The sequence below is a fragment of the Ixodes scapularis genome, unplaced genomic scaffold (genome assembly GCF_016920785.2).
Source record: "Ixodes scapularis isolate PalLabHiFi unplaced genomic scaffold, ASM1692078v2 PGA_scaffold3__209_contigs__length_174095766, whole genome shotgun sequence".
In the NCBI taxonomy this organism is placed as follows: Eukaryota; Metazoa; Arthropoda; class Arachnida; order Ixodida; family Ixodidae; genus Ixodes; species Ixodes scapularis.
The window spans coordinates 1,271,095-1,290,791 of record NW_024609868.1 but is presented as its reverse complement, the minus strand read 5'-3'; the positions used below and the strand labels follow the sequence as shown (position 1 = coordinate 1,290,791).

Here is a 19,697-nt window from a genome sequence, read left to right as displayed (position 1 = left end):
TTTTTATTTTTGGCGTTTGATTTTCCCGCCGCTCGCCTCCTCGCTTCTTTTGATCGGTGACGTCAAAAATCAGGAAATTTAGAAGCTTTGTAGGCGACATCTCTATAACATTTAATTACGGCAATCTTAAAACATGTTTTTTAACGCAATTGCGAACGCACTACGGCCCTTCTTTTTGAAATACCAAAAATCGGGAGTTCGTTGTGGTGCCGTCTCCTGGATTTGTATCCTCCAACGGAAAACAGGCGACACCGCTCAAAACCGGTCCGCCGCAACGCCGGCGCCAGCCGGCGCTCGCTCCTTTCCTCCTCGCTTTGGGTCGCCATGGCAACAGCAGGGAGTGGTGACAGGAAAGTGGACTCTCAGGTCTCCTCAATTTTTGACGTCAAGGCACCGGCGCCGATCGCGCGGGAACTTCGAATTCGGCATTTGGAAATTGTTTTTTTACTTCACGAATACTGAATTCCCAAATCTCAAATTTTGAGGGTAATGTCCCGGCATCGTTTTCAATCGTTTCGGATAATAAAAAAAAAATATGATTTTGATGTGTCAGTGCCCCTTTAAGGCCCGTTCACACACGTGCAACCGAGTACGACCGAGAGAGACAAGACCGGTTTTGAAGCTCCCTGCGACACTGTAAGACCCGATACGCTGCTGCGGAGCAGGTTCTAAGCCGTCGCATGATGCTTAAAAACCGGTCTTGTGGTTGCAAGAGTGTGAGCGGCGCTTTTACGACCGCCCTTGCTGCTGAGCGGCGCGGTCGTAAGAGGCTTAAGACCCGTTCACACTCTTGCTACCGAGTGTGACCGAGAGAGAGACAGGTTTTTAAGCCTCCTGCGACGTCTTAGGACCGGATGCGGTGCAGCGGAGCTGGTCCTAAGACATCGCAAGAGGCTTAAAAACCGGTCTGGTCTCTCTCGGTCTTACTCGGTCGCAAGAGTGTGAACGGGCCTTTGAAGGCCGGCGTACCTCGGTTTTCGGCAGGGAAGATAATCGTCTTAGTGCTCCCCTCTCCTGAGCTGCGGGGGCAGCCAATTTGGGGCCAGGTAGTACGGGGAGAGGATACAGGAAAGGAGGGGGCGGGCACAAGGTAGAAAGCGCGAAGTGTACGTCGGCCTTTAAAGGGATGCTGAACCGAAATCTGGATTCCACAAAACACGCGGCAAAAGCGTGCAGCGGGGTGCTACAAACATCAAAACATCGCTCATACAGCGATATCTCAAACGAATGACCGTATTTTTGAAGAAAAGGAGGCGCATTTGACAGAAATGTTCACGTCATGTTTCTCCGAGAAGGAGAGCGAACGGCCTCGCGTCTTCTACGCGTCGCCGCCTTGACGGAATGAAGCGAAGAGGGGAGTAAACTAGGTATCCTCACGTCACGCGCCTCGTCGGCCTCGTTCAATCTCGACCTCTTTTTTCAAAAATACGGCTGTCCATTCGAGATATCGCCTTACGAGTATTGTTGTATAGGGATTGTAGTGTCCCACCTACATCTCCTGCATTATTTTTTCTGATATCCAAATTTCGGTTCACCAACCCTTTAAGGGCGATTCAGGCACTCGCGTTGAGTACAACCGAGTGCGAGGGTTTCTATGGCAACAGCTTCATCGGCTTCAACAAAAACCGGTTTTTACCCCGTCTTGTTAGAGCTGACACAGCTGTTGCCATAGCAACCCTCGCACTCGGTCGGATTCAACGCAAGCGTGTGAATCGCCCTTCCGGGCGCTTGCCGCCAAAGCGCGGAGGAAGGCGTGCGAGATGGATGGTTTCGGAGGCGGAACTCGGCGGCGTTGCGGATCGAGTGGAAGAAGTTGCCAACACGGAAGCGGGGGAGGAGGGCACGACCGCCACCATTCTCGATGTCGGGCAGATACGCGTCGTCCTTCGCGCAGTCCACGAGAGCCGTCTCCGCTGAATGGGGAGCGCGCAAAGCGGGCCACTGACCCAGAGGAGGCGAACCGCGAAGCGCTACCCGGAATCCCGTGCGCGGCCACCGTAGCCAACTCTTCTCTCGGCCGCGGTGCACGGCGCCCAACGCGGTCGCCTTCTGATTCCGGTCGCCCTTCTCCTTCGGCCTGTGTTCGTTCGTCTGGCATGCGCTGCCGTCACCAGCTGGGTGCACGGTGTGCCGGGAAACTTGTCCTAAAGCCCCTTCATGTTTCAAAAGTAGCGCAAGATTCGTCGATGCACGAGGCACATGCAACGGGCGGTCCTTGAAAAGATCATGGCGGCACAGCTCAGCACTGAGCCAGATTTCAGACGACATGAATTTCCCAGAAGTGGCGCGCGGCACGTTCCTCGAGCATTTCTACAACAATGAATGGCGCCACTTTACCCAGGATAGAGGGGCTTGTCCGAGCTCACATCGACGTCCCGAACATCGGTTGCAAGCTAAGAAAAAACCGGAAACGCCACTCAGAGGAAAATGTAATCCTACGCCGAGAAACGCCAGCCAATCGTTTTCATGACGTCACGATTCCGTGGACCAATCGTGATCCATTTGAAGAATAAAAGCTCAACATGGCTGCTTGCCTTAGCAACGCGACGCTAGTTTCTCGTGACAATTATTCTGCTTTTTTTGCACCGTGTTTTACGTGCCCGAGGTTACGCCACGAAATTTTAATGGTATCGGCTTGCGTTTGCAGCAGTTTTTGCGCGACAACGTGAGAATCCAGCGACGCTATCGCCAACGAAAATTTCGAAGCGGGCGCGAGGCTTAGCACTGCTGAGAGGTATGTTAGACGGTATGTTAGACACTATCTTGGACAGAAAATGATTTGGGAAGACGGTACATTGGACATGACTTTCTTTCTTTACTAAACAGCTATTTCGTTGACGAAAACGTATTCTAACTTATTTAAATGTCCTGAATGAATTAAATAAATATTGTAGTAGTTTAAGACACGTTTCCTGGAGGAAGAAAAAGCAACGTTGCTAGCGAACTACTCTCTCGACGCGGAGGCACTTCAGATGGGCGCAATGCGCTTGTGGGTGGAGCTAAAAGATTGTTCTCAGGTTGCATCCGACTATAGGTGGCGCAAGCTACCGCCCTATACGTGACATTGTGCACGTGCATTGCTGCCGAGCGCGTGCCATTGTGCAACGTACGCTTGGCCGTACCGAATTTGTTTGGCTGGGCAAGAAGCAGCAGCAATGAGCACCAGCAAGGCGCGATAAGGTCACGTGCAAGACAAAGGCTGTGGGTACAGACCACACCGTGGTACAGACTCAACTGGCGTCGCTCGAGGAGGAGGACGAAAGAAGGAGGGAGAGGTCGCCGAGGCGTCGCACTCCCCGAGCGCAGTGCGACGCCAGATGTATCTGTACAGAGGCTGTGTGTTCCAAATCTCACTCGAATGGATCCGAGCTACTCCGGCGGACCATGTCACCTAACAAGATAGAGCAACGCTGGACGCGGATAAGTTTTTTAACGCCAAGGTATAGATAGAACCCTGGGGTGAGAGTTAATTTTGCGCGTGGCCTAGAGTGCCTTCATACACACGCGCGCTTTTGCTTGAGTGGTGACATCTCAGCCATTTTTCCGCTCAATCGTTTTTTTTATTCATTTTGAAGTGCGCGCAATCCGGTGTCGCTCAGCTCGAGCGCGTAGCTTTGGCTAATGCATAGACGCCATTTTACCGCCCGATTCACGCACCGAGTGCGCGAGAACGTCACGCGCTGGCACATTCAGGGCAACAATGGATGTCCTCACCCTGACACAGACAGACATCTAGGCACCCTAGCGTGGCCTTGGAAGTGGCTCCAATGCTCGAGTTACCGTGCAGACAAGGAGCGCATTCTGGGATCAGGCGTCCTTGACTTTGTCTGCGCTGCAGGCATTTGTGCCACCTTGATGAGGTGAAACGGCTGCAGGAACAGAGCTCCTTTTCAAGTCGGTGGACAAGCCGAATGCAAAACTGTCGTCCAGGTCCTTCTGGCCACTGCTGGCTCTCGGCGTCTCTTGGGAAGCCGCCGATCCGAAAGCGGCCGTGGTTGGTTCGAGGTCGGCCGCCTGTGGAAAAGCCGCACGAGGAACTGCTGGGACGCCGAGGAGGCACTCGGGGCCGCAGAGGTCCCCGGCCGGGTTGACCGATCTGGGTCAAGCGCACGCTTCTTCTCTGGGCCTGACGGCGTGACAAGGCGGCGCCGAAACTGGGTTGACTTTCGATGCTCTGGATTGTGCGAGAGTGTCGTCCCCTGCCGTCGACGCTCTTCTCCGGCCGCCATTGGTGTGGACGCCCGGGAGAAATCCTGCGGCGATGTGTTCTGGGCTCACGCGGCTGGAGAAGACGGTCGGCGTGGGAACGCTCGAGTTTCTTGACCTCCAACGGAGAGGTTCGGTCGTTGCCGAAAGAGATTTTTTCCCCCTTTTAGCACGTTTTGTAGCGGTTGGAATGGGGTGGGAAACGTACAAACAATATATTTCGTGCTTGATCTTTTGAATGCACGTGCGCACGACTACCTGGGCGCCAATGGGAATTGTCGAGCGCACTGTTCACACTCTTTGAGTCGATCGTCTCACGGGGCGGGCTGATGGGTTCTTTCCAACTGTGCATTCAACGAGGCCACATTTCACGTGGCATCATGGCCGGTGGTTCCTTTAGGGGGGGGGAGGGAGGGAGGGAGGGGGAGAGAGGAGAGGAGGAGGAGGAGGAGGAGGGAGAGAGAGAGGGGGGGGGGGTCGAACGGCTTGCCGTGCGAGTCCACAGACCGTCCCAGCGTTTGCACATGACGTCAATCTGCCATTTTGTTTGTTTTTTCAAACAAATTTAGTACTTTGAAGGATTACATCGCAACCGGTTGAGATGTCAGCGTGGTAAGACATAAGCTTATGTGCTCTACGAATTTGAGGGGTCGTATAAATCCTTGGGATGCTCGAGTTTGACACACGCCAGATAGCTCCCAACAACAAAATGGGGGGGGGGGGGGGGGGGGGGGGGGATGAGATGAGGAAATTTATTAACACGCACACACCACGAACCGAGGCTTTGTTAATACATTTAAAATCATGCGATGTTTATACACCTGCTAATTGTATTGCAGCAATTAAGCTCAATTAATTTTTACTAAATGTTATTAAATGTGTCGAAGTTGAAAACATAAATATCGACTGTAGCAGAACTCAGTGCATCAGATAAAATAAAAAGTATTAAATCTCTTTCGGGTTATTGTTTCCTGTCAACGCTTACTTTTATCAACGTAGTCAAACACAAAGTTTTAACATTATGTTCTTTTTCGACCGTTCCGAGTTGCAGGCTCTGCCTTGTATGACTGTGTGTTCACTAAAACAAAGATTCACAGCAACCCTTTTGCATTGACAGAGCGATTTGAAAATAAATACAATATTTTATATTGAAACTTTTGGCAAGCAATCTTTCTTAGAATAATTTGCCACCGAGGGGAGAGGCACAGCGGAGCATGCGCTTCGGTTCTCTTTCAAGAACGACGGTCGCTACCCGGAATGCTTGGATAGAAAATTGTGTACCATTGCGATTCACACGATTACCAGCGACCTCCGGGCTTCCCCGTGCCCCATTGTTCGGCAGCGCTATAAGTTGCAGAGTGAATTTTACTACAGTATGAAATGCGGGACATTTTGAAGATTTGGGAATTCGCTTGCGGGACGCGGGACACAAGCCCCCAATGCGGGACAGTCCCGCGAGTCGCGGGACGGGTGGTCACCCTAGACTAGTAACCCCCAAGATGGCTGATGGCGCTAAGGAGGGCGTCGTCGTCTGACCTTGACGGCGAGCCTGCGTAGCCAAGGGCAGATATGAAATGTAATTGCGGAGAGGCCGACACGGTGCGGATAAAGAATGGGAAGTGACAGCCACAGATAAGCTCCGGCAGCGACAGACCGCCTTGAGCCGCCATCATGGAAAGGGCGCACGTGGCGTATCCTCGCCGTCGTCCTGGCAACGGAAGCCACGCGCTGCTTCCTGCCAGTTTTGTTTATTGACACCCAACGGTTCTTTTACTAGCCGTCAATATTCAGTTCCTCTGACGGATCGCGACATCAAGCAGCTAGGGGACGTATCGGCCGAGGCCACGGCAGAATCCAGACCACGTCCAGACGGTCTCGTCCCTCTGGATCAAGATGACGCGCACCCGGCCACCGTGATGTGAAGGCGCGGCGACCGCCGTTTCGACGCCTCGCATGCCATAATCGTTCACCGCGGATCGCATTTGAACTCTCAGGCGCCCGGGGTCGTTACGACGCGAGTGCGAGGACGCCTCGTCGATCGGCCGGTGCAGCGGATCCACAGCTGAGAACAATGATAGGCGACGCCAGTGTGCATTTCGACGGGACCTCAGCCTGCGTCCTGGAGCGCGTGGCGGGCACCGCGCGAAAAGCCCTGGCCGTCGTGTCGCTCGAACCCGGGCCCCGCGTGCAGCCGGCGGCCGACGCCACCCGGGCGGACGCGGGTCCTCTCGTGCTGCCGGCACTTCCGCGAGCCAGGCGGGGCGTCCCGTTGCGGCCCTCGGCCCCCCGCCACGTGGCACCGGAGGTCCTGAACAGGCTCCGCGGGTGTCGTGTTAACAACGGGTGAGCGGACTCTCGCCTCCCCTCTTACCACCGCGTCGCTGGGCTTGGCTTTCAAACGCTGACTTTAATAGTGATCGGCCGAACGTTTGTCGTATCGAAAATTGGGTCGACCAAACTTGCACACATTCGGCATAAGATTGGCAGGATCGCAAATTTGCTAGACATGCTGACCTTTTTTTCCCTTCTGATGAGAAATCTTTCCAGCGATCGTTAAAGCATTAAATATGAAATGTTATACGTACATAGCTTGCGTGTGATGTCATTTGCAGCCGTGCCAGTATTTTATGTGCCATGAGCATTCGGTTCGCCCTGTTGGTTTCACATTGCAGAAGTTGTAGTTAGACGAAACCATTAAGTAGAAATAACCGTCAGTACCAGGACCGTACCCAGAAAAAAATTTCGGGGGGGGGGGGGGGGGGGGGGGTTTCGGGGACGACGGCGACCATTTTGAAAATGTCTATTGTCTTATTTTTGCCTATGAATCATGTGCATCGGTGGCATATAATGGAGAGTTATAGCAAACCGAAGAACCGGTCCCGGTTTGGTACCCGGTAGCCGACCGGTGCCACTGCGCGTGCGCAGAGGTGGAGATTAAAATCGGCTGGCTGCAAGTGCACCGACCAGGGCCATACCCAGAAAAAAATTTCGGGGGGTGGGGGGTGGTCAGAACCCCCTAACCCCCCCCCCCTGGTTACGGCCCTGGCCAGTACCATAGTGACAATTGCGAGCTTTGTATTCTACAGGATACATTGTCATTGTCATTTTATTTTTTTATTTGCAAAATTACAGCGACCTACGGTACACTACCAGTGTAGCATCCTGATCGGTGCAAGTGTATTTTATCTTCCTCCGCGCGTCGTTCACCTGAGACTCCACAGGATGAGGCTACGATGATACTGTTAGTATGCACGTTTTTTTACGTGGCGTCAGCTTTGCATGCAAGTGTGCATTCTATTTTCACCGCATTCCTTGTTGAAAACATTTTTCACTTGCACAGAGCATTACATCCATTCAAAAGCCAAAGATCAAGAAGGAATTCATTCTTGATCTTCTGCTCTCGAGACTAAGTACTTGGCAACAACCACACACACTCGTGCAAACTGATAAACATTCAGTGCTATTACTATCTGTTACCCTCTATACTCCAATCACCCTTAAAGGACCGGTAATGCAATGATTTTAATGTTGAAAGAATTTGCAGTTTGTATACTTTATATTGTTTATCTAGCCACAAGTGACAGAGAATGTGCCACCTGGCCCCTGAAAACCACTATTCCGCTGTGTCGATCGCTCGCCGCGACCTCTGGCAACTAGTGGTGCAAAACTATCGATAGTACTATCGATAGTATCGATAGTTTCTAGAAATCTGACTATCGATAGTAAAAAAACTATCAATAGTTCTATCGATAGTCGACTATCGAAAAACTATCGATAGTACTATCGATAGTCGGCTATCGAAAAACTATCGATAGTACTATCGATTGTCGACTATCGGAAAATTATTGTTCATCGACTATCGGAAAACTATCGATAGTCGACTATCGTAAACCTATCGATAGTACTGTCGGCAGTTTACTATCGATAGTTTTACGACACTAGTAGTTTCCGTCATTCCCTCTTCTCTTTTTCTCGCTTTATTTTTTAAAATGGGACACCAACTAGCCCAAGCACTTACCATCCCAACTTTGGTTCAGGTTTCAGTGATAACGAAGACGGGATTTTGGGCGAAGAGAGGAGGAAGGGAGGCGAGCGGCGGTGCGGCAACTGTGTTCGCTCTAGTGGTACAAAAATACTGATAGTACTATCGATAGTCTCCATGGCCGCCAAAAATCTGACTACCGATAGTAAAAAAACTATCGATAGTACTACCGATAGTCGACTATCGAAAAACTATCAATAGTAGTATCGATAGTCGACTATCGGAAAACTATTGATAGTACTATCGATAGTCGAGTATCGATAAACTATCGATAGTCGACTATCGATAGTTCTGCGATACTATCGATAGTTTTTCCAAAACTATCGATAGTATCGATAGTCGATTTATCGATAGTTTTGCATCACTACTGGCAACCCTTGAAGAGTCGACGATTGCGGAGGAAGTGGCTAGAGTCTCTGAAGAGAGAACTCCACGGGAAACCAGGTGATCTCCCAGAGACGTCGCTGGAAAGACGGCGTGAGAGTTAAAATAAAAACTGGTGCGTGCAAGAAAACATGGTTTTCTGTTTTTCATTCTATAGAGGACAGATATTAATACCCGCAGGTAATTGGCCAAAGTCTGAAAATCGTTGCTGGGCCCCTTTAAGCTGATACTGCAGACAATACCACAAGCACACGAGTGCACAAGATTGCTGGTTTGAAGCATTCTCTGCAGACCAAGCACTCGCGCTAGAAATGCCCGTCTCAAAGCCAGGGGCGTGGGCTAGCTCACACCTGTAGCTTTGGGTGCAGTTTCAGCTTCAGGGTGAACAAAGTAGTCTTGTGCTTTGCTGCAGATCACCCTTCGAGTGTTCATTTGGCCCTTCGGCACCGTGGCTATTCAACGCTGTGATTTCAAAGGGCCTCATGTGACCCAGAGCAAAAAAATCGTTCTAAAAGTTTAACCATTTTGTTGTCCTTCTTCAGTTGTTCGTCCTGTCAGCCACCAGTCAGCATGCTAGTGCATGTGCTTTGCACTTCGCAGATGCACAGACATTTGTCGAATCTTTAAAGGATTTTCCTATAAAACTTTTGCATGTGCCGCACTTTGTGGAATCCAAATTTAGATTGATTCGACCCATCACTAACCTTTTGTAGGATTAATTATGCTTTCATCGACAGAAATATGTGTAATGTGAGACTGTCAACTTCTACGGTGTTGGTTTGAGAATACATTGACTCCCAGCTTCTACCATGTTTTTGCAGAGATCATCGAAGTTGTCATTTAAATGATCACCATGGTCGTGACCTCACGGGTAGTGGTCATGACCGGACACCACTGAAACAGACAATAAAGGTGTGGGAAAAAAAGTGACTAAGGATTGATCAGTACAGTCACGTGCACTAATTCTCATTCTCTAGATCTCTCACACACACTGACAGTTACACATAAGTAGAAAAAGTGAAAGCCGTTTACAACTCTCTGTAACACCGAATTAGAGCGCAGCTCTTGAGGAGGAGGAGGGAAGGGTACTGGGGGGGGTCACGTGACGGTGCCGATGATGCCATCAGTGACGTCACTGATGACGTCATCAGTGACGATGACGATACGGATTCCGATGACGTCATCAGTGATGATGGCGATGACGATGCGGATGCCAGGGACATCATCAGTTACGTCACTAATGACGTCATCAGTGATTATGACGATGACAATGCGGATGCCGGTGACGTCATCAGTGACATCAATTGGTGACGTCATCAGTGATGATGATGATGACGATGCGGATGCCGGTGACGTCATCAGTGACGATGACGTCATCGGGGAGGTCACGTGACCTCGCTGGGGTGTCACGTGACCCTGGGGGGTCACGTGACCTCGGGGGGGGGGGGGGGGGGGGGGGGTCACGTGACCTCGAAGGAGGGGGTCACGTGACATCGGAGGGGGGGGGGGTCACGTGACCTTGGGATGACCTTGGGGGGGGTCACGTGACCTTGGTTGTCACGTGCACTTTCTCATTCTCTAGATCTCTCACACACACTGACAGTTACACATAAGTAGAAAAATATGTCTTTCATTAATCTCCCATCATAAGACTGTGGGTACAGCAAGCAGCACGGACAGGGTAGGTGTGTTTGTGTCTTAGATGGGCATTTTTAGTTATGAATGTTATTTTAAACATCAAATAAGAAAGGAGAAAACACTTGAGTGAACAAAGGTTCTTATAAGTTTCACTGGAGAGACATTTGATTAAAGTGGTTGTTTCACTTGTTGCAATGGAAACCACTTCTAACACCACTTTAAATTTTCACGTGGGACAGGTCTTTGCCAATGTGCCAGATGGCATCCCGCGTAAACTTTCTCAGTTGCCCCTTTGCAAGTTGAGTGGCATTCTTTTTGTTCGGTGGAGCTCCACCAGTTTTGCAGAGATGTCGGTGCAAACGAGGCAGGCATTAGGTGCAACCTCTGAAGACCTGCCTCTCTTCCACCATACAGGGAGCCTTCCTTGAGCCTGGATGGGTCCTGCATCCTCGAGGAGCGGCCCATGAGCGAGCCGGAATCCCAGGCCTGCTCTCCGCAAGGAGGAGACACCCAGCACACTGCACAGGCCGGGGACTGCGACGGCAGCACAGCTACCTCGGAACCCTCCGCATCGACTGTCGGCGCCACCCCTCCCTTTGTGACCACCGCCGGTGCCGCACCTCCGGCCAACAGCTGCGTGCCTGCTGCAACCACTCCCGTCAGCAAGGCGGACATGGAGCTTCTGGCACGACTCGAGGAGCAGAACAGGCAGGTGCTTCCTGTTCCCGGCAGGGGGAGTGTCCTCACACAAAGATCACGGTCATTCTATCGTGTCACAGCTAAGTTTATTGCAGAACTTGGTGGTGGTGGAGGGGTACACGGGATTAGGGATGGGGTTGTGTGTGCCACAAGCCTCTCTTTTGTGTCGTTGCCAGCTTTTTTATTGCAATGCCAAACCATTCTCACGTTTTCTCTTCTGGGATTTTTGGATTACAGTATTTTGTACGTGAAGCAAGTTCAGACTGAGTCCCCGCAAAATGGTCATCTCAGTTCCAAATTATACTTTAGCGAGTCGAGTTTACAACTGCAAGCACCTGTAGCTTATTTGACTCGCACGCATCTGAAGCGGCATTTTTATTGAGCATTGGATGCTGACTACTTTGTCAGAAATTTTATGATAGAAAATAATCGGTGAAATATTGCACATCCCAGTCTAGCTTGGAACAAGTTGCTTCTGCCCTAAAATTCTCTCCAGTACGTTTGTGCCACAAGATGAAAACATCCTGGTTGTTCTGGGGCACTAGAGACATAAAGAATAATTATTAGTATTATGTCATTGTTATTAATATTATTATTACTATAATAATGCAATGGATCTGGTGGGATGCCTGGTGCTGTCTTCCCGTTTTTCACATCCCTGGGGCATCTCCGCAGGCTGCTGGAATCGGACTCCAAGTCCCTGAACTCCCTGACGTCTACGCATTCGCGCAAGTCCTCCGACACGAGCCAAGTGTCGGTGGCGTCCGGGGCGAGCCAGCAGAGCTCTGCCGCCATGGACGACGAGGCTGAGGACACCTGGGTCCTCTGGGGCCGCATGGTCAACGAGTGGGACACCTACACCAAGAAGAAGAACGCCTTCGTCAAGGTCAGCCCCCTTGACTTTCCTTTTTGGCGGAGACCCGCTCTTTACCAGGCCTCGCACTCTGCAGTCAGAAGTTTTGTATATTCCTTTCCTTTGACGGGGATCCCTGAAGGCCTTCTTTCTCGAAGCCCTCAACCATTAGTCAATAAAGCTTTCTTTTTTTTTTTTTTATCCTGGCTGTTCCACGAAGAGACCAGACCATCTGCGCCGAGTGGGCGGGGTCGACTATTCTTTATCCTGAGGCTTCAGAGTAGGTTTGCATCTGTTTAGTTTTCTTCATTTACCCCTTTGTCGTTGTGGTCATCCAATACCACCCCTCAAGGGATGGGATCCCCCATCACTTTCGCCAATCCACAAGGGGTTCCCGAAACATGGGTAATTGAGGACTTCTGAGTTGGAGAAATAAGCGCAACGGAAGCTGGTCTTGAGAAGCCAAACAACCTTTCTCTTTCACTCGCAATTATCTCTATCGTCAGTTCTACACCGCATTCTCCTCGCGCAATTTTTCTAATTTTGACTAACTACGGTATACTTCGTTTCAGCTTAAGTCCAGACGGATCTGACACTACGGGCTAATGGAACCAATTAAGCAGAGTCTAAAGCGCAAATCACTGGGCCCTTCCTGTTTATGATTGTTTCAGCGATGATGGAACACGTACAGAACGGGCAACATGATGGTGCGCTTTTGACACTGTCTGATTGGTTCCATCAGCTCGTAGTGTCGGCTGCATCTAGACTTAAGGTGAAACGAAGTATAGTAGTGTTCAGAATTAACGCCGCTCATTCATAAAGCGGGAAACAGGAATCAGTTTTTACTTATGTGCTTGCTTTCACGGGACACGGATTTCTGAGGATTTGCCGCGAATAATCCGCTTAGTCGGGTTTTTCGGAGGTGGAATGCGGAGAGGCCGTAAACCTCGTGGATGTCGCAAAAAGGGGCAACAAGAAACGCTCTGGGTTGGTGTTGTTGCACGGGTGTGCCTCCTACACGACGAGGCTGTGGTGCTGGAATTTCCATGTCGCCGACCGGAGGCAAGACGGAGACGTCCGAGCTCCAGTCGAACGCTGAAGCGTCGCTCGAGTTCTACCCTATGCTTGTCTCCAATAGGTGGCATGAAAAAAATTTACCAATCAATCGATCAATCGCTTTATTCATGGCCTCGAAGCCAACAAAGCACCTAGACAAAAAGCTGCCCGAGGCAGCTTGACATGGTCTGGGGCCCATCTCAAATTTGTCAGCGGGACATTTATTGTAGGACACAAAAGCAACCTGCGTAAAAAAAGAAAGATTTGCAGAATAGTCAAACGAAGGATAATAAAATAAAAAGTTGCTCAACTTCTAGCAATGGTATCTAGGAGTCGTGTCCCGACAACTGTGCCTGGGAGAAAGGGGTTGTATGTTCCGACTTGTGGCTCTCCAATCCCAGGAGCAGGTGCGCAAGGGGGTGCCCCCGCACTTCCGGGCCATCGTCTGGCAGCTGCTGTGCAACGCTCCCTCGTGTCCCGGCCGGGAGCAGTACGGGGAGTACCTGAAGGGGGCGTCGCCCTGCGAGAAGGTGATCCGGCGGGACATTGCGCGCACCTACCCGGAGCACGAGTTCTTCCGGGAGAAGGACGGGCCGGGCCAGGAGGGCCTCTTCAACGTCATGAAGGCCTACTCTCTGCACGACCGCGAGGTGGGCTACTGTCAGGGGAGCGCCTTCATCGTCGGCCTGCTGCTGCTCCAGGTACCCCCTCCGCACGTTCAAATACACCCTTCCGGGAATACCTTCCATGTCTCTTCAACGCACTACGGCAATCCGAGGTACGGCGCGTGAAGCATTGCCCACAAGGATTATGTTTGTTTAGCATTTTGCGATTTTAGAATGCAAAGAAAGCAGGACAATAACAAAACGGGGTACATGTCGGCTCCGGGATGTGGTCGCCCTATCTTCTATGTGTTTTGGACTCGCAGTGATAAGAGAGAAGGAATTGAACCTGGGTCCGCTGCGTGCAATGCAGAAGCATTACCACAGAGCTATGCCATAGCGTTAACAGCCTGCTTTATACTAAGAGTTCTTGTAGTACCCGATGCCCACTGCACACGGTCTCTGGAAAACTGCAGAGAAACAGCCGATAACAAAATACCTCCATAGCACTGTAAATGCCAAGAGCTCGTGCCGGGAGAGGTGCGTTCACGTGCTCCGAAACAAAAAAGAAATAAGCGTTTGGAACAAAGTGGTCAGACGTCTATTTTGTTCCGAACGCTTTTGTTCACGCACCACACGGTGCATGAACGCGACTTCGATGCCGAACAACTTTGCCGTGACGCAGCTATCGCTCTGACTGTACTCTGGATTAAAGCAGGACTGCTCAGCTTTTTAAATGTCTGCTGCCAGTGCCAAAAATGGCTGCCCGGCAGCCGAAGCATTTCGGCGCTGACAAGGCCCTTCTCGGGGTTGGGGGACGATGCATCGCAGATGCCGGAGGAGGAGACGTTTGCCGTGCTGGTGCGCATGATGCAGGACTACCGCCTGCGCGAGATCTACAAGCCCAGCATGGCCGAGCTGGGACTCTGCATGTACCAGCTTGAGTGCCTCGTCCAGGTGAGGCTCCCTCTCTTTCGCTCGCCTTTTCGGTGCACTTCCGCCCACCTCTTTGGTCGGTACAAACGTTCCGCGGTTTGCAGGAGCTGGTGCCGGAGATCCACATGCACTTCCAGGCGCAGAGCTTCCACACATCCATGTATGCCTCATCGTGGTTCCTCACTCTGTTCACCTCTTGTTTGCCGCACACCCTAGCGTGCCGAGTCATGGACCTCTTCCTCTCCGAGGTGCGTGCGCTTGGCTTTGGCTCGGTCGGCATGAAGGGGTGTCGACGCGCCTTCTTGGTTTCTTTGGACGTCCTCGGAGTCGCTGAATGTCCCCGAGGCCTTCGGTCGTGCATGACGCAGTTCTGAAACAAAGTTTGATCGTTTCGGTACTTTGGTGACGTTCAATGACTCCAGGTCTTCCCTCGTCATCCTGTTTTCATTGAAGGCTGGAAGTTGAAAAGTGTTTTTGTGTCGGTACCACATGCACGATGCATATTATTTCTTCAGAAATAATATGCGAAAACAGAAAAACGAAAACCCAACTTGATTTATTGATCCTGGCCCTCGTATGCCTTTAAACTGTCGTCTCCGGCGGGCAGTGCTCCCAGTGTTGCCTGCCCCGAGCGGGCAATAATGCGAGCATAAGGCTTTTATACAGAAAAGCCATCCGTACATTGAATGTTTCACACGTATTGTGGTCAGGTTAAAGGCTCTTTTAGACATCGACGGTGCTGCTCGGCATTGCGTTTCATTATATGTATTCTGCAGCTCTCTGTTGCCATGGTGATGCATAACAGCATCTTTTCGTAAGTTGTAACGCAGTCACTCGTGCAGCAGTCTTAACCTAGCTGTTATGGGCTCTTTCCATCGCTAGAAATGACGTCGGTTGTCACCGTAATTGTTGACGTTGATGTTGTTATTTTGGGACTTTCGTCGTCAGTATTGCCAACCGATTGAAAAATACTGCGCGTTACTCTTGGGATTCGATCCTTGGTTCGCTGCGTTGAAGCGGGCACATTAGAACAGAGCTACGCCGTAGTTTTGACATTCCGCTTTATGTACGGTGTCTGTGGAACAAACATGCACATAGGAGTTGCGTACTGCCCACCAATAGTTGCTGTGAGGTGCCGACAGAAAAGGTTTTGTCATTTGTTAATTAATTTTAACTTTAATCAAAGTTAATTCTTGAAATTAAATGCTTCAGCTAAGTGGCGCGAGCTGCCGCCCGGTTCAGCTGTACCTGTCCATCCAATACCACTTGAAAGACGGGCCTGCACTTTACGTCACGGTTAGCGGATCTCTGAGCCACCCCAAGCGACAGACGCAGGTGTCTTGGCGTTTCGCTTGTTGCGAGACGCTGATGCGTCTTGCCGTTGGTCGCAGGGAGAACGGTGAGGTGCACGCTCGTGGGAACGAAGCCAATTGAGACTTGGGCGTAAAGACCCAACAGTGCGCGAACACAATCCCCATTGACTTTGCTGTGACTGGGATTAACGTGGGACTGCTAATTTCTTTGTGCTTCATTCCTTTACGTTTTCTCGTGTGAATGCAATGACGGGCTTTCCATGGGCACCACCAGAAAGTAGATGTACCATCTTTTTATAGATTTAAAAAAATATATCTACTTTTTTAGGTTGTTTTGTTTTTGGGAGTATGCAGTAGAATTGGTATGCATAACAAAGATTTGAATATACTAAAGCAAAGTTTGGTATCTCTACTGGTATGGGTATTTGAGTACATGATACAGTATAAACTCATTATGGCAAACCTCGATAGTGATAAAGATTTTGGTCTGCATACTCTTTTCGCGCTATTGCGTAAAAGGAGTATGCAGAATGCATATACTCTTGCTACAGGCTTTGAGGTTTATTAACGCGATAGCATTAAGGAGCTTGTGTTGCAGAAAAGCCGGCGTCGGTGCCACGACACGAAAATCCTGATTGGTCGATAGGGTCACGACGTCACAGCCACATGACATCGCGCGGGAATTTTGAATAACCCACCACGCTCATGTGAAATGTGACGTCATGCTGCAATGGAAGTGATTAAAACATGGCATGCAAGGTATAAGCTTTTTTTATATTGAGCATAGTTTTACGCACATCGCGGCTCAAAGTTTGGTTTCGGGCGTCTACGGCAAAACCAAAACTATCTGCTAGAGGTATGTCAACACTAATCATCAGCCGTACAGCCGCGACGTGATGTCGTAACGGTGCTCCGATACGTGGTACAACCAATCAACCCCAGCTTCATCGCAACGTCAGGAGCGTGGCACACCAGTGTTCCTGGACTAAAAGCTAACGCACTTGCCGCCCACTAAAGAGCAGCTGGTCGCATCTTTACTTTGACGTAATATTTTGGCTGTGATGATATTTCGTGCCATTAAAGCGATACCAGTAATTTATTTTGGTTTTGTTTTCGACCGGACGTGTCCTTTGAAGAAACATTTGAAGAATTTTAGGCGAGATTTGAACCCACGACCCTTTGGTTGTGCGCCGGACACACTACTGACTAAGGCACGCAAGGCACACTTGTCGCATTCCATTCTTAAAGGGAAGCTTAAGCGTCTTCCAAGTTTTGATCACAGAAGTCTGTTTAACCAATGAGGCTGATGAAATGTGGAGGGATATTAGAGAGGAACTGGTTTATTGTGCTTCTGAACTTTGAAGCATAGTGTTTTTTTATGGAGCTGTACCGACGATCCTCATCGCTGCACGCTTTAGGTCATACGAGGCTTGCGAGGCACTGAGCACAATGACAGCAGTTTGCAAAATGGATGTCATCGCTACCGAACCAAAGCCACGTAACGTTCAAAATAATGACTGCCGTCGAAGAGTCTGCTGTAGTGAAATAATGAACTGCTTGCAAACTCCCTAGTATTACATCCAAATATATGTTACAACAGAATCTTTAATGAGCGTAGTTGGCTCAACGGCATAGATAGGACGACCAACCAAACTTCACAAATCAGTTATAACCGAATGTCTGCTGTAACTAGATCTGTTGTAACGAGGTTATACTGTTATAGTAAGCATACCAATATAGGGAAAATTTTGTGAAAGGGACTTAGTATGGAAAGATTCTCTTAAGTTGTTTGACTTGCTGGGAAGAGACATGGTGGTCTCTCTATTTTGTGTATGATGCCGCACCCTTTCTATCGGAAGCTTGTGTCTGACCCACTTGCTCGGTCGCTTAAAGCGTCGTGCTAATTTTTCAAAAGGCACGGAAAGATAGCTGTTGCAATGGTGACGTGCGCATTTGTCGCTCTTGTTTTGCCTGGTTTTTGCAGGGAATGGAAATGATATTTCGGATAGCCATTGCCATTCTTCAGTTTTGCAAGGAAGACATTCTTCAGCTGGACATGGAAGGCATGCTAAGGGTGAGTTGTGAGAGGGGAAAGCTGCAGCACGCTGGCACTGAGTCGCGCTGACCGCGCATGTTGTTCTCGCTCTTTCTGTCCAGTACTTCCAGAAGGAAATGCCATCCAAGTGTGAAACAGATCCTGACTATCTTATAAACCTGGCTCTGCAAGTGAAGTACAACAGCAAGAAAATTAAAAAGTGGGTGCATCCTTTTTGTTCTTCGTTTGCAGCTGTGCCTTAAAGAAATACTGAAATGAAAAAAGTTTTTCTTAAACAGTATAACTGGGACAGATAGTTTTTTTATACTTTGTCCATGAACAAAAAAAAAAAAATTTTTTTTCGGAGCAATATTTATGCTGCTGGACACAATTTAGGTTGAGGCCACAACGCATTCTAAGCTCCGCCCACACACAGATCAGTAACCCTGTCCATTACTACTGGATTGGCTTGGTTGCTCGGCCGAACATGCTCGGAAGCCTATTGTCTCCATTTTCCCGACATCCGGTGTGTCTAGTCTGGGGGTCTGACACCGCCTGCTAGTCGTACGAGCGGACACATGGAAGCTTCCGGCATCGTCTACTAATCCACCCCCATCTATCGTCGTCTGTAATGCTCACACATGAACTTTAAAGCTGTGCGTCGACGTCCGTCTGCTATTCCGCCCTCGTCTAAAAACTTCTGCAACGCTTGCAAGACGCAGCCATGAAACAATGTTTTAGCGTTCCATCAGGCATGAGCCACGGTCCAATACAAGCATCTTTCAATGTGCAATAAAAGCGACCGAGAGGACTAAAAAAAATCAAAATAAATATGAAGTCCTTCCAGCTTTGCTGTCCTTGTTATTTTTTTCACATGGCAACCGCGAGCAAGGGGGTGAGCGTCATGACGCACAATTAAAACGTGACCTAAACATATTTGCATTCACAGGCCAGGTGCACCAGAAAACTTGAGAGCTACTTGTCTTTCAAAGCGAAATGACGGGAACAAACCTGGACAAACTTAATGCAAGCCGAACGCCCCATTGCCTCCAGCCAAATTGCTCGCAAATTCTTACCTGTCTAGGTATCTTCTCCTTCGTATATAAGCCATGGTTGCAATCACAACGGTCGGACAATTCATAGAGCAGCAGATCCACTTTTACTGGGATTAATATGTTTATTCAGCATCAACATGCGCGAAGGAACAAATCAAGCCAGATCAAACAGCATAGTTGAAGTGGTAAGCTAGCCTTAGGCCAGTCCGGCTACAAACCGAAGCACCTGCACAGTAACCACAGCACTTCTGAAGGCACATACCTGCGACAGTTGTTTGCTGCAAATCAGATTGGTTGAGGAGATCTTCGTCTAAACACCTCGGTGATTGCAGAACGACTCGCACTCGTAAGAAAAGACAAGCTCGATGAGCTGCGCTCGTCGATCAGACGGAAGTGGAGAGGAAATCTCAGAACATTTTTTAAAACAATAATGACTCTATCTAGATTATTTGTTTCTCAAATATTGTCGATTACAATCTATTACGGCACGGAGGTACAATTTTGCAACCAAAATCTCACACGTCGATCATCTCTCCAGTCATTGAGGGCCGAGAAAAGGTGCTTAGTTTTGTAAGTACCAGGTGGAGCCTAGAGGAGGGCTGCTCCGGCCTGAATGGCATATAACAACGTAAATATTAATTTATATATTCTTTGTCGAAAGATTTACAAAAAATATGTCCCATCTCGGCCCTTTAATTGTTTTCTTATTTCATTTTAGTGTTTTTTTCAAAGGGATACTGTAACAAACTTCTAGTGCCTATTTTGTTGTCTAAATGTCAACCATGTCCTGACCACACCCCGGAGAAAATTGTTTGCTCGAACAGACACCAAAGCATTACTTAAAAGAAATAAACCAAATGTCGTTACGCCACTCTGAA

General features: G+C 49.4%; 1 protein-coding gene across 4 annotated transcripts in view; it reads left to right on the top strand.

The window, feature by feature from the left end:
• The window catches only part of LOC8037732 (ecotropic viral integration site 5 ortholog), a 114,203-nt gene that overhangs the window by 69,358 nt on the left and 25,148 nt on the right, over positions 1-19,697 (top strand). For all 4 annotated transcript variants that reach the window (XM_029966293.4, XM_029966292.4, XM_029966291.4 and 1 more), the window contains 7 exons: positions 10,685-10,978; positions 11,645-11,855; positions 13,280-13,579; positions 14,312-14,437; positions 14,521-14,664; positions 17,714-17,803; positions 17,887-17,984. In XM_029966293.4, the coding sequence (XP_029822153.3) occupies positions 10,734-10,978; positions 11,645-11,855; positions 13,280-13,579; positions 14,312-14,437; positions 14,521-14,664; positions 17,714-17,803; positions 17,887-17,984 (1,214 nt within the window). In that variant the 5' untranslated portion in view covers positions 10,685-10,733. The remainder of the gene's footprint in view (positions 1-10,684; positions 10,979-11,644; positions 11,856-13,279; positions 13,580-14,311; positions 14,438-14,520; positions 14,665-17,713; positions 17,804-17,886; positions 17,985-19,697) is intronic.